The sequence below is a fragment of the Oncorhynchus clarkii genome, chromosome 10, assembly GCF_045791955.1.
Source record: "Oncorhynchus clarkii lewisi isolate Uvic-CL-2024 chromosome 10, UVic_Ocla_1.0, whole genome shotgun sequence".
Classification (NCBI taxonomy): domain Eukaryota; kingdom Metazoa; phylum Chordata; class Actinopteri; order Salmoniformes; family Salmonidae; genus Oncorhynchus; species Oncorhynchus clarkii.
This window is the reverse complement of record NC_092156.1, coordinates 4,803,920-4,817,273: the sequence shown is the minus strand read 5'-3', so window position 1 is coordinate 4,817,273 and position 13,354 is coordinate 4,803,920. Positions and strand designations below refer to the sequence as shown.

Below are 13,354 nucleotides of genomic sequence, written 5' to 3'. Positions count from 1 at the left end.
GACAAACGTACCAGTTCGTAGCTGGATTCTTCACCCATCTTTTACACTTTCTCCGGAACATGAAATTTGTTCGTACCTCTGTGAGGTGGAAGGAATTCCTTTGTTCTCTTTGAAAATTTACTCTGCCTCTTATACTATGTGGCCATGTGGCAGGGTCTTCTCAGGAATTTACGACCTCTGACCACAGCAGCCTAGTTGAAGGAGGCAAGGGGGAGGCAGGGAGAGGGGATGGGGTTGCTATACCCAAAGAAGCCAACGTCACGACACAGTCATCAGGCCAGGTAGTCCGGAGGCATGGTCCTAGCCCCCCGACACATAAACTGCTGCAGCATAAATACTGGAGGCTGAGACAGGAGGGGTCGGGAGACACTGTGGCCCCATCCGAGGACACCCCACGGACAGGGCCAACCAGAGGGTGCAACAGGAATCTGTGTGTGACCTCACCTGGTGTCCACACTAAGTGGCTGCAGAGTATTTTATACTGAAAAACATGAACGGACACACGAGGACAAACAATATAGCGTAGTTATAGAAATTATGAAGTGTCTTACTATTCTCCATGGTTGGCCCTCTTCCCTGTTTTTTTGAAGGTGGAAGGAGCCACAGTAATACACCTGAGCCTGTTTACTGCACAACACAATCCAACAATCAGATTGATACATGAATGTGTAGGTGTCTAATTGTTCTACAAAATAAAAATCTAATTGGTTGACTGTTAAAATAGCCTGTTTTTGTACAGACATCACACCTTTACCTAAACAGCACCCTCACCTGAGAAGGGAGAGGAACTTGGAATTCAATAACTGATCCCATTTCCGTCCCATGCAGCAGGTGCATATCGTTACGAAGCCGATTTTAACTAGCCTGTTTAATATTGATACCCGGGGTGTGAATGTTTGTTTATACTATTATCAATATTACCAGGTTAGTTAATCAGTTTTGTAACAAAAGGTGAAAGTCTCTCTTTCTTTTTTTTTATTTTTTAAAAGATATTAATGTTAGATCTATTACGTGTCTGCACATCAAATACACAGATATGATGACATTTTCATGAACTAGTCTAAGTTTACAGTACTTGTTATTTTGCAGAAATATGACTTTTACTTTTTCCTTTTTTTTTTCTCCAGGACGTGAACATTTCCAACTTTCTTTAGTACTGGCTGGGGGAATGGCTATCTGCTGGTAAGGACATCCGACAAGCTGCAGCCAAAATGTGGGATCTTTTTGTTGTTGTTTTATATTATTGTCATATATTATCATCTTTATTGTTGTTATTGATTTTATATAATTGTATATTCTCCTCTCAACAAAGGCTCGTCTTCTCATACTGTGCATCCGTGTCTCTCACGTAAGAAAACATTGTATTGTCTCATGCTGGTTGAAAGCTGTACTGTATGGTGTGGCTGAGGCTGGGTTAAAGGGGAAACTGGCTTGATGCTGTGTTTGATGTCTTATTTGTGTAGTGAACAGGATAAACTGGGTTTTTTTCTGGCCTCTTCCCAGAATTCTGTGTTTGGTTTTCACAATTCCATTGTTTGGCAGGTTCTTTATGATTGGATGACGTGTAAGGTGAACCTGCGGTGTTGTGAATAGACCCAACTGTCACCCGATTACTTATGTACTGCACTCCTTTACTAAATACGGACAGGATGGTATTTGGGACACTCCTTTACTAAATAGGGACAGGATGGTATTTGGGACACTCCTTTACTAAATAGGGAGAGGATGGTATTTGGGACAGTCCTTTACTAAATAGGGACAGGATGGTATTTTGGACAGTACTTTACTAAATAGGGACGGGATGGTATTTGGGACACTACTTAGTGGTGGACCTGTGTGGCTGAGTTGGTTGAACACGGCACTTGCAAAACCAAGGATTGTGGGTTTGATTCTCTCCATGGCCACACATATGAAAAATGTATGCATGCTGTGGTGGTTAATTTATTTACTATCAAATGAGGAGAGACAAACTTGTCACACAAGTCAGTTATACTTAAACTAAATCTTTATTCACTTATTAATAAGGGAGCAGGTTAATACAACACACACACACATATAAAGTGAATTGATTGAGTGCTCTAAGATAATGATGGCTGGTTCGACGAATCCCCCTCAGATGATTCGTTGAGAGCCCCTAGACAAAAGTCCAAATGTATTTTATAGCCAAGATACACCACCTTCAGTCAACAAGACAAACAACAGATGTATGGAATGGGTCACAAGATTAAGATTAGTATGAAAGATACTTATATTTCACAGCAGACAGTATCTGCTTTAAAAACAGTTATCTTGGTACCTTACAGTACAGAAACATTAACTTGTGCTCTGGAATGCTGTATCCTCAAAGACATCGTAAATCTTCCAGAGGCCCATGCTGAGTAGAACACAGATGAGCGTTCTAACAACCCCTTTATTCTGTTGCATAAAACAACAATTTTATTCAATAATAGCATTATAACAATTTTGTAATTTCCACTATAATGCAAATGAACTGGATACCCCACTCAGGTGTTTCTGCTTGGATGGGTGCTTAGACAGGTTTCAAATGAACTGGATACCCTACTCAGGTGTTTCTGCTTGAATGGGTGCTTAGACAGGTTTCAAATGAACTGGATACCCCACTCAGGTGTTTCTGCTTGGATGGGTGCTTAGACAGGTATCAAATGAACTGGATACTCCACTCAGGTGTTTCTGCTTGGATGGGTGCTTAGACAGGTTTCAAATGAACTGGATACTCCACTCAGGTGTTTCTGCTTGGATGGGTGCTTAGACAGGTTTCAAATGAACTGGATACCCCACTCAGGTGTTTCTGCTTGGATGGGTGCTTAGACAGGTTTCAAATGAACTGGATACCCCACTCAGGTGTTTCTGCTTGGATGGGTGCTTAGACAGGTTTCAAATGAACTGGATACTCCACTCAGGTGTTTCTGCTTGGATGGGTGCTTAGACAGGTATCAAATGAACTGGATACTCCACTCAGGTGTTTCTGCTTGGATGCTTGCTTAGACAGGTATCAAATGTAAGATAATTATCTCTGATCTCTGTTTACATCTCACTCTTTTCCTTCTCATCTGTCAGCCAGGTGAATCGCCAGGTTGTGCTGAATCACAGGTGAGCGAGTACATGTGGGTATCCGTACTACACTGGTGTGGCAGCTATCTGCTAAGTTCGGTGGAGGAGGAATAATGGTCTGGGGCTGTTTTTCTTGGTTCCGGCCCCTTAGTTCCAGTGAAGGGAAATCTTAACGCTACAGCATACAATGACATTCTAGATGATTCTGTGCTTCCAACTTTGTGGCAACAGTTTGGGGAAAGCCTTTTCCTATTTCAGTTTGACAATTCCCCCATACACAAAGCGAGGTCCATACAGAAATGGTTTGTCGAGTTCGGTGTGGAAGAACTTGACTGGCCTGCACAGAGCCCTGACCTCAACCCCGTTGAACACCTTTGGGGTCAATTGGAATGCCGACTGCGAGCCAGGCTTAATCGCCCATCAGTGTCTGACCTCAATAATGCTCTTGTGGCTGAATGGAAGGAAGTCCCCGCAGCAATGTTCCAACATCGAGTGGAGGCTGTTATAGCAGCAAAGGGGGAACCAACTCCATATTAATGCCCATGATTTTGGAATGAGATTTTCGACGAGCTTATGCATGTGCGCCCTTTGGAGTGGTTGGGTTAAAAGTGGAAGTCAAATTTTGGTGGACCTTGTGTGCAATTGACCAATAAAGTGATCTTTCACTATTGATATCTACATGTATGTTTCAAATAATGAATCAACCAAGTGTAGCCTGGTCCCAGATCAGTTTGTGCTACCATGCCACCACCCTTTTGATTCCAAACATGAAGGAGTGACATGATGTCACAAACAAACTGGTAACCCAAGCAAGTCTTAGCCTTGAACAAAATATATGATTATGTCAGTATCAGTCTGTTTCTGCTGAAAGTTAAGCTGCTCCCACTGTTTTTCAGATTACAGCGCAAGCAAGCCAAACTCATGGAACCGGTGTAAGTGGCAGCAAAATGCAGATAACAGAATTTCAATAGAGGTTTATTATTTTATTCTACTCTATATTCCATTATACCATTATGGTCAACGCGTTCTATGAAGTACATACCTATAAATGTCTCATAGTGTTACCACTAACGGCTGTTTATCTTGATTATCTTGACGATTATCTAGCTGATTATGTTCTGAAAATAAAAATGTGCGTTATTATTTATGATGATTATTATTATTATTATTATTATTCAGGAGGACTGAAGTGCCGATCCTGTGGCTGGTAAAAAAAAAAGTTTGTACTTGTGTACTTTTTCATTTTTCCTTCTTTCTCATTATTCCTTTTTCCTTCTCCTTCTTCCTTTCTCGTACGTCCTTCTCCCTTTATTCTTCTCCTTTCTCGTTATTCCATCCCCTTTCTCCTACTTTCTACTCCTTCTCTTCTTTCTTCTTCTTCGTTCTCCTTCTTCCTTCTTCCTTTGTCCTTCTCCCTCTTATTTTGTCCTTCTACAGGAGGACTGACGTGCTGACTGTAACCCCGTGGCTGGCTCCTATAGTCTGGGAAGGGACTTTTGACCCCCAGGTCATAGACGAGGTCTTTATGTCCCAAAACCTCACCATCGCTACCACTGTGTTCGCTGTAGGGAGGTAAGTCACAAGACTCCATGTGTAGTAACCTGTTGCAAAGGCAGTGGTTTACACCACTTCCTGTGTGCATGTGCCGCCTTTTATGCACATTTTACAGCCTCTTGGGCCCAAAAGAAATGTCTGCGTTATTCAAAACCTTATCATGGGGAGACTATTTTTGTGTCTCATCTGGTGTTAAGGATGTCTTGCTGCTTGCTTAATGAGTATCGTTCCCCCCTGATTTGGCTCATAGCGAGGCTCGAACTCAGAACCTCTGCCTCACAAACACATGTGACCACCCTACGGCAGGTAGCCTACTGGTTAAAGCGTTGGGCTAGTAACTCGAAAGGTTGCTGGATCGAATCCCCGAGCTGACAAGGTAAAATTATGTCATTCTTTACAAGGCGGGTAACCCTCTGTTTCCCGGGTGCTGAAGAAGTAGAGCCCCCCCCCCCGCAACTTTCTGATTCAGAGGGTTTGGGTTAAATGTGGAAGACACACCTCTCTGATTCAGAGGGGTTGGGTTAAATGTGGAAGACACATTTCAGTTGAATACATTCTTATTTACTGACTTTATTGTCAGTAATTATTTTGTTGCAGTGTCATGTACACATTTAAAGTTGTGTTTAAATACAAAACAAAATTGACAATACAACTTTTATAACAGTTACGCACCAATAAAAATAATAATAGTAATAAATAAGAAATAAAACGTGAAATCAAGAAGAAGAGACTAGCCTGCTAGTCTGGAGTCAATGGGAACATTCCCCGAGTTATTTAGGAGGGATATCACACCTGGCACAAATGATTGTCTCGTTCTGTTTTTCCTGCTGAGCGGTGCCCTATACCTGCACCCAGAGGAGAGTAGTTCAAAGTCCAGGTACAGGGGGTGGCTTGGGTCTAAAATGATTTAGTGAGCCTTACGGAGGGCCCTGACCTTTAAAGATCTCAGCCTGTCTAATTCTGTTGTACAACTGACTAGGAATCCCCCTTTCCTTTTCCTGAGGCGTCTTGCTCCGTCGCGCAGTGATTTTCACAGATAACAAGATGCTACACTGGCACCTTGTTCCTGTACCAGTACCCTATTTTACTCTACCCCATAGGGGCCCTGGTTAAAAGTAGTTGTCTACAATGGGTAATAAGGTGCCGTTTTTCGGATTCACACTATAGCCTTATATCAATCGTTTTGCGTCATATTTCCCAATTGAATGCAATCTCATGTTAATTCAGATTGTCTTGAAAATAAAAGAGAGCCGCACACTCTTGGAGCTCAGATGCAAAAATGTAATACCAACGTTTCGACAGCCAAGCTATCTTTATCAGGGTATAATCACAAACACTGCGGGATGACTCGTTTATATAGTGTCAAAAGACACAGGTGTCTGTAATCATGGCCAAGAGTGGCCTAATATCATTGGTTAATAATCAAATATTAAAATATCATACAAAGAACAACATACAAATAACAAATGGATAGCATACGATCATAGATTCATTTGACTACACAAGTTTACACACAATTACAATGGCAAAGTCACAATAATCACAAGAATGGATTCATGATCTACGTTGAGACCGAAGGGCGCAACGGTCTTTAAATTAAAGATCCAGGCAGCCTCTGCTGCATATCTAAAAATCCCTCTTCATTGATTTATGCAGTTCTATCAAGGGGGAACACGTCATATTTCTGCATGCGATGTGTAGTACTACTTATCGGTCATTTCCACCAATTAGGCACTTTTTTAGAGTAGTGTAACTAAATGAAGAAGAAGAAGATGAAGAAGAAAAAAAAAAACGTTTGAGTCTTTAAATTAAGATTGTCTTGTCAAACTGTCTATACATCAACATTTTCACTTGATTGTGCTATACCTGAACGTTTCACATGGTTCTTTTCTCCAGATCCACGTAATTAATACACATCTGGATCTGTCACATAGATGCACCTTTCCCCCCCTCTATCCATCTCTGGAAGATGTAATAACTTTTTAGTGTTTGTCGTTTCACATACTTGTTTTTCCATCTCTATTCGTCCTCGCAGATACACTCGTTTTCTCCGGGACTTCTTAGAGTCAGCTGAGAAGCACTTCATGGTGAGAATCTATCAAATGGATTGACTGGTATAGTCTAAAGAAGGTCCAGGGATTACTCATTAAAGGAATATTCTGGGCCCGTATTTATAAAGGGATTACTCATTAAAGGAATATTCTGGGCCCGTATTTATAAAGGGATTACTCATTAAAAGAATATTCTGGGCCCGTATTTATGAAGGGATTACTCATTAAAGGAACATTCTGGGCCCGTATTTATAAAAACTACTCTAGGACTAGGTCCACCCTGCCCATGTGATCTTATTCATTGGTCCAAATATTTAATTCAATTTGTTTTAAATCAGTTCATTTCATTTCAATTCAAATTCGATAGAAAGTTCATCCCATTCAAATATTTTTAAATCCTTTTAATTCAAATGGATGGAAAGTCCACCCTGTTTAATTCCATGTGATTCCAGGTGGGGCTGGAGGTGCATTACTACGTGTTCACCGACCTGCCCGACGACGTGCCCAACAACGTGACTCTGGGTGTCGGCAGACTGCTCAGCATTGTGAGGGTGCCGAAGTTTGACCGCTGGCAGGAGATATCCCTCCGCCGTATGGAGCTCATCCAGGTTATTATACATAATATAGTACATTGTTATCACATTGAATGAAAGTTTATTTTCAGGATACAGCATACTGTAGCATAGTAGAATGAAATGCTTACTAACAAGCTCTTCTGTCGGTACAGTAGCTATAGAAATACTATAGATGATCTACACATGCTCCAAACTGTCAACAGACTATCAGTTGTAACTCTGTTGATAATAGGCAACGGTTAGGGATAGGTTTAGGTTTAGGGTTCGGTTTAGTTTAGAGTTACGGAAAGGGTTAGGTTTAGTGTTTAGTTTAGCTTAGGGTTTGGTTTAGGGATAGGTTTAGCGTTAGGGATAGGTTTAGGGTTAGGGATAGGTTAGAGTTAGGGAAAGGTTTAGATTTAGTTTAGAGATGGGGATAGGGTTAGGGTTAAGTTATGATGATATGCCTATTGGGTTAGTGCATACTAGATAGTTGAAATGTTGTTGACTATGGACTTTGTGTAATTTTATCATGTTAGCCCTGCCCTACAAACTAAATTTCCATCTGAGGACAAAGTTTTATTTGGTTGGTTGGTTGATTTAATATCTACTGAACATCCACCATGTATTTGGGAGCAGACTGCCATTAAGGATCACATCCACCGGGGGGCGCACTACATATTCTGCCTGGACGTAGACATGAGGTTCCACGGCCGTGTGGGTCCCGAAGCTCTGGGGAGACTGGTGGCCGCCATCCACCCCTGGTAATACTTCCTTAAAGGGCCAGCATCCACCCCTGGTAATACTTCCTTAAAGGGCCAGCATCCACCCCTGGTAATACTTCCTTAAAGGGCCAGCATCCACCCCTGGTAATACTTCCTTAAAGGGACAGCATCCACCCCTGGTAATACTTCCTTAAAGGGCCAGCATCCACCCCTGGTAATACTTCCTTAAAGGGCCAGCATCCACCCCTGGTAATACTTCCTTAAAGGGCCAGCATCCACCCCTGCTAATACTTCCTTAAAGGGCCAGCATCCACCCCTGGTAATACTTCCTTAAAGGGCCAGCATCCACCCCTGGTAATACTTCCTTAAAGGGCCAGCATCCACCCCTGGTAATACTTCCTTAAAGAGCCAGCATCCACACCTGGTAATACTTACTTAAAGGGCCAGCATCCACCCCATGTAATACTTCCTCATTTAAAACTCTGACGGAGGAAAATGTTGTTGACCCCTCTTTTATTGTGTGCACCTACATGCTAACTACTTCCTGTTGACCTCTTGTCAGGTCTACCTCACAAAGATGGTTTCTAACCTCAAGGGTTATTTTTTTAAATTTTTATTTAAAGGTGAAGTAACAATACAAACCTGTCTTGTGTTTTTGCAGGTTCTACATGTACCCCCGGAGCCAGTTCCCCTACGAGCGGAGGACCGTCTCCACAGCCTACATACCCTTGGACCAGGGAGACTTCTACTACCAGGCCAACATATTCGGAGGAGCGTTGGAAGATGTTCACCGGCTGACCAAGACGTGCAGGGAGCACCTGGAGGTAGGTACTTACGCACGCAGGAATACGGTTAGTCACTCACGTACAGTACTCACCCCACCCCATCCCTCCTCTACCCTACCCCCTTCCTCCCTCTAGGTTGATAAGTCAGTGGGCGTGGAGGCTGTGTGGCAGGAAGAGAGTCACCTGAATTGGTACCTGTTGAGGAACAAGCCCACCAAGCTCCTGTCACCGGAGTATGTTTGGGACGACGCTAAAGGACGGGATGACAAGGAGATAAAACTGGTCCGCTTCTCCTCTGTCATTAAGAACAAGGCAGAGGTCAGGGAGAACCTCTGAGAGGAGAAAATAATATGTCTTTGACACAAGCTGCAGGGAAGAGAGGAGAAAAGTGGAGAGGATGGAAGGAGGAGAGGAAAGAGGGAAGAGGAGAGGAAAGAGGGAAGGAGGAGAAGGGAGGAGAGGAGAGGAGAGGAGAGGAAGAGGAAGAGGAAGAGGAAGAGGAGAGGAGAGGAGAGGAGAGGAGAGGAGAGGAGAGGAGAGGAGAGCGAACACTTATCTTTAATACAGACCGTTACTTTACCTGGTTAAATTTTTGCACACTGCACTTTTGGTTCAGTGAAATGTGTTCTTGTTTTAGTGTCTTTGTGACATAGGCTATGCTCGAAACGACACCCTAGAACTCCTGGTTAAGAAGTGCACTATTTAGGGTGCCCACTCAGATTTAGCCTTCTCTACTTTATGTACCATGGGGTCCATCATTTTTGGCATGTTTGATAAAGATGAGGAAAATATACTGTATAAAATAAATAATACTATATTGTAAGCTTATGCTCAAAGAAATTGGGTAATTATATTCTAATACAATTTCTCAGAGAAACATATTTTTTGAAACAATTAATAATGGAAAAAAAGATCTGGGTTAAAATGATCAGGACCTCTGTTTTCAGTCCTCCTGCACCCTGCGAGGATAACGTCACTGAGCCTTTGTTCAAGGTCACGCGGTAACAGTCACACCCCTCACTTTAAAAATCGGCCATATTTTTCTTACGATCAGGGACAAGTGTATGATTTTTTTTGTACGTATCTGTTAGTGCTTGAATGCAAATACAAACAAGTTATTGTTTTAAATGAACAAAATCTCTAATTAGTGCTTGTAGCAGAGTCACAGCCGGTTAAGATCTTACATAACACGAGGTTCTTTAGTGATAATACATTAATGTAACACATTATCTGATAAATTACTTAGTTGACTACACCAACACTACACCAACACCACACCAACTCTACACCCACTCTACACCCACTCTACACCAACTCTATACCAACTCTACATAAACTCTATACCAACTCTACACCAACTCTACACCAACTCTACACCAACTCTATACCAACTCTACACCAACTCTACACCAACTCTACACCAACTCTATACCAACTCTACACCAATTCTACACCAACACTACACCAACTCTGTACCAACTCTACACCAATTCTACACCAACACTACACCAACTCTACACCAACTCTACACCAACTCTATACCAACTCTACACCAACTCTATACCAACTCTACACCAACTCTAAACCAACTCTACACCAAATCTACACCAACTCTACACCAACTCTATACAAACTCTATACAAACTCTATACAAACTATACAAACTCTATATAAACTCTATATAAACTCTATACCAACTCTATATAAACTCTCTACCAACTCTATACAAACTCTATACCAACTCTATACAAACTCTATACCAACTCTATACAAACTATACAAACTCTATATAAACTCTATATAAACTCTATACCAACTCTATATAAACTCTATACCAACTCTATACCAACTCTACACCAACTCTATACAAACTCTACACCAACTCTATACAAACTCTATAACAACTCTATATAAACTCTATACCAACTCTATATAAACTCTCTACCAACTCTATACAAACTCTATACCAACTCTATACCAACTCTATATAAACTCTATACAAACTCTATACCAACTCTATCTACACTATATCAACACTGTGAAATCAAATTTAGTTGATCACATACACATGGTTAGCAAATGTTGTTGTGAGTGAAGCGAAATGCTTATGCTTCTAGTTCTGACAGTGCAGCAATATCTAACATGTAATCTAACAATTCCACAACAACTACCTAATACACACAAATCTAAGTAAGGAATGGAATAAGAGTACATAAATATATGGATGAGCGATGACAAAGCAGCATAGGCAAGATGCAATAGATGGTATAAAATACAGTATATACATGAGATGAGTAATGCAAGATATGTAAACATTATTAAAGTGTCATTATTAAAGTGACTAGTGATCCATTTATTTAAGTGGCCACAGATTTTAAGTCTGTATGTAGGCAGCAGCCTCTCTGTGTTAGTGATGTCTGATGGCCTTGAGATACAAGCTGTTTTCAGTCTCTTGGTCCCACCTGTACTGACCTCACCTTCTGGATGATAGCGGGGTGAACAGGCAGTGGCTTGTGTGGTTTTTGTCCTTGATGATCTTATTGGTCTTCCTGTGACATCGGGAGCTGTAGATGTCCTGGAGGGCAGGCAGTGTGCCCCCGGTGATGCGTTGTGCAGACCACACCACCCTTTGGAGAGCATGGCGATTGTGGGTGGTGCAGTTGCCGTACCAGGCGGTAAAACAGCCCAACAGGATGCTCTCAGTTGTGCATCTGTAAAAGTTTGTGAGGGTTTTAGGTGACAAGCCACATTTCTTCAACCTCCAGCCTGTCTGTGTGGGTGGACCATTTCAGTTTGTCCGTGAGGTGTACCCCAAGGATCTTAAAACTTTCCACCTTCTCCACTACTGTCCCCTCGATGTGGATAGGGGGCTGCTCTCTCTGCTGTTTCCTGAAGTCCACGATCATCTCCTTTGTTTTGTTGACCTTGCTGCCACAAAACTCAGAGTGCCCTCACCTCCTCCCCTGTAGGCTGTCTCGTCGTTGTTGGTAATCAAGCCCACTATTGTTGTGTCGTCTGCAAACTTAATGATTGAGTTGCATGGCCATGCAGTCATGATTGAACAGGGAGTACAGGAGGGGGCTGAGCACGCACCTTTGTGGGGCCACAGTGTTGAGGATCAGCGAAGTGGAGGTGTTGTTTCCTACCTTCACCACCTTGGGGTGGCCCGGCAGGAAGTCCAGGATCCAATTGTACAGGGTGGGGTTGAGACCCAGGGCCTCAAGCTTAATGATGAGCTTGGAGGGTATTATGGTGTTGAATGCTGAGCTGTAGTCAATGAACAGCATTCTTACATAAGTATTCCTCTTGTCCAGATGGGATAGGGCAGTGTGCAGTGTTATGGCGATTGCATTGTCTGTGGACCTATTGGGGCGGTAAGCAAATTTAAGTGGGTCTAGGTTGACAGGTAAGGTGGAGGTGATATGATCCTTGACTAGCCTCTCAAAGCACATCATGATGACAGAAGTGAGTGCTACGGGGCAATAGTAATTTAGTTCAATTACCTTTGCCTTCTTGGGTACAGGAACAATGGTGGCCATCTTGAAGCATGTGGGGACAGCAGACTGGGATAGGAAGGTGTTGAATATGTCCGTAAACACAATCGCCAGCTCAAGTTCCTTGAGGGCTGTTGTGGAATCGGTTTGAGGGGGGATATACACAGCTGTGTCAATGACCGAGGAGAATCCTCTTGGGAGATAATACGGTCGGCATTTGATTGTGAGGAATTCTACATCAGGTGAACAAATGGACTGGAGGTCCTGTATGTTGTTACAATTACACCATGAGTCGTTAATCATGAAACATACACCCCTGCCCTCCTTCCCAGAGAGATGTTTATTCCTGTCGACACGACGCACAAAGAATCCAGGTTGCTATACCGACCTCGACAGCATATCCCGAGAGAGCCATGTTTCCGTGAAACAGCGAATGTTACAATCCCTGATGTCTCTCTGGAAAGCAACCCTTTCGTTGACTTTGTTAACTAGGGACTGGATATTAGTGAGTAATATACTCGGAAGCGGTGGGTGGGGTGCCCGCTTCCGAAGTCTGACCAGAAGACAGCTCCGTCTACCTCTTCTCTGGCGGCATTGTTTTGGGTCAGCTTCTGGAATCAGTTCAAATGCCCTGGGTAGTTTGGACAAAGGATCCTTCGGGAAAGTCGTATTCCTGGTCGTAGTGCTGGTAAGTTGGCGTGGCTCTGATATCTAATAGTTATTCCCACCTGTATGTAATAACACTTAAGGTTTTCTGGGCCTAGCAGTGTTAGAAATAATACACAAAAAAACTAAATAAAGTTTCCTAAGGACTAGAAGCGAGGCAGCCCTGTCGGTGCCATCTTGTTCGCAACACTATCAAATCAATGCTTTTGTTGATTTTCGGTGGAAATACAATTCTCAAACCTAATTTACATGAATTAAATCTGTAAACAAATCAGTTTTACACATGAAACCTTTTAAAGTTAATCATTATTAACTATTATTATCCAATCATTAACTAAAGCTAGGCAAGTCGGCTAAGAACAAATTCTTATTTACAATGACGTCCTACCGGGGAACAGTGGGTTAACTGACATGTTCAGGGGGAGAAAGACAGATTTTTACATTGTCAGCTCG

At 42.3% G+C, this 13,354-nt stretch overlaps 1 protein-coding gene across 1 annotated transcript in view; it reads left to right on the top strand.

Moving 5' to 3' along the window:
• Positions 1-11,213, top strand: part of LOC139417925 (globoside alpha-1,3-N-acetylgalactosaminyltransferase 1-like) — a 43,012-nt gene extending 31,799 nt beyond the window's left edge. Inside the window, exons 2-11 of the mRNA XM_071166918.1 lie at positions 1,128-1,182; positions 1,313-1,348; positions 3,079-3,111; positions 3,969-4,004; positions 4,510-4,644; positions 6,662-6,713; positions 7,130-7,285; positions 7,871-7,995; positions 8,618-8,780; positions 8,877-11,213. Coding sequence (XP_071023019.1) covers positions 1,128-1,182; positions 1,313-1,348; positions 3,079-3,111; positions 3,969-4,004; positions 4,510-4,644; positions 6,662-6,713; positions 7,130-7,285; positions 7,871-7,995; positions 8,618-8,780; positions 8,877-9,077 — 992 coding nt within the window. The 3' untranslated portion in view covers positions 9,078-11,213. The remainder of the gene's footprint in view (positions 1-1,127; positions 1,183-1,312; positions 1,349-3,078; positions 3,112-3,968; positions 4,005-4,509; positions 4,645-6,661; positions 6,714-7,129; positions 7,286-7,870; positions 7,996-8,617; positions 8,781-8,876) is intronic.
• Positions 11,214-13,354: the final 2,141 nt, after the last annotated feature.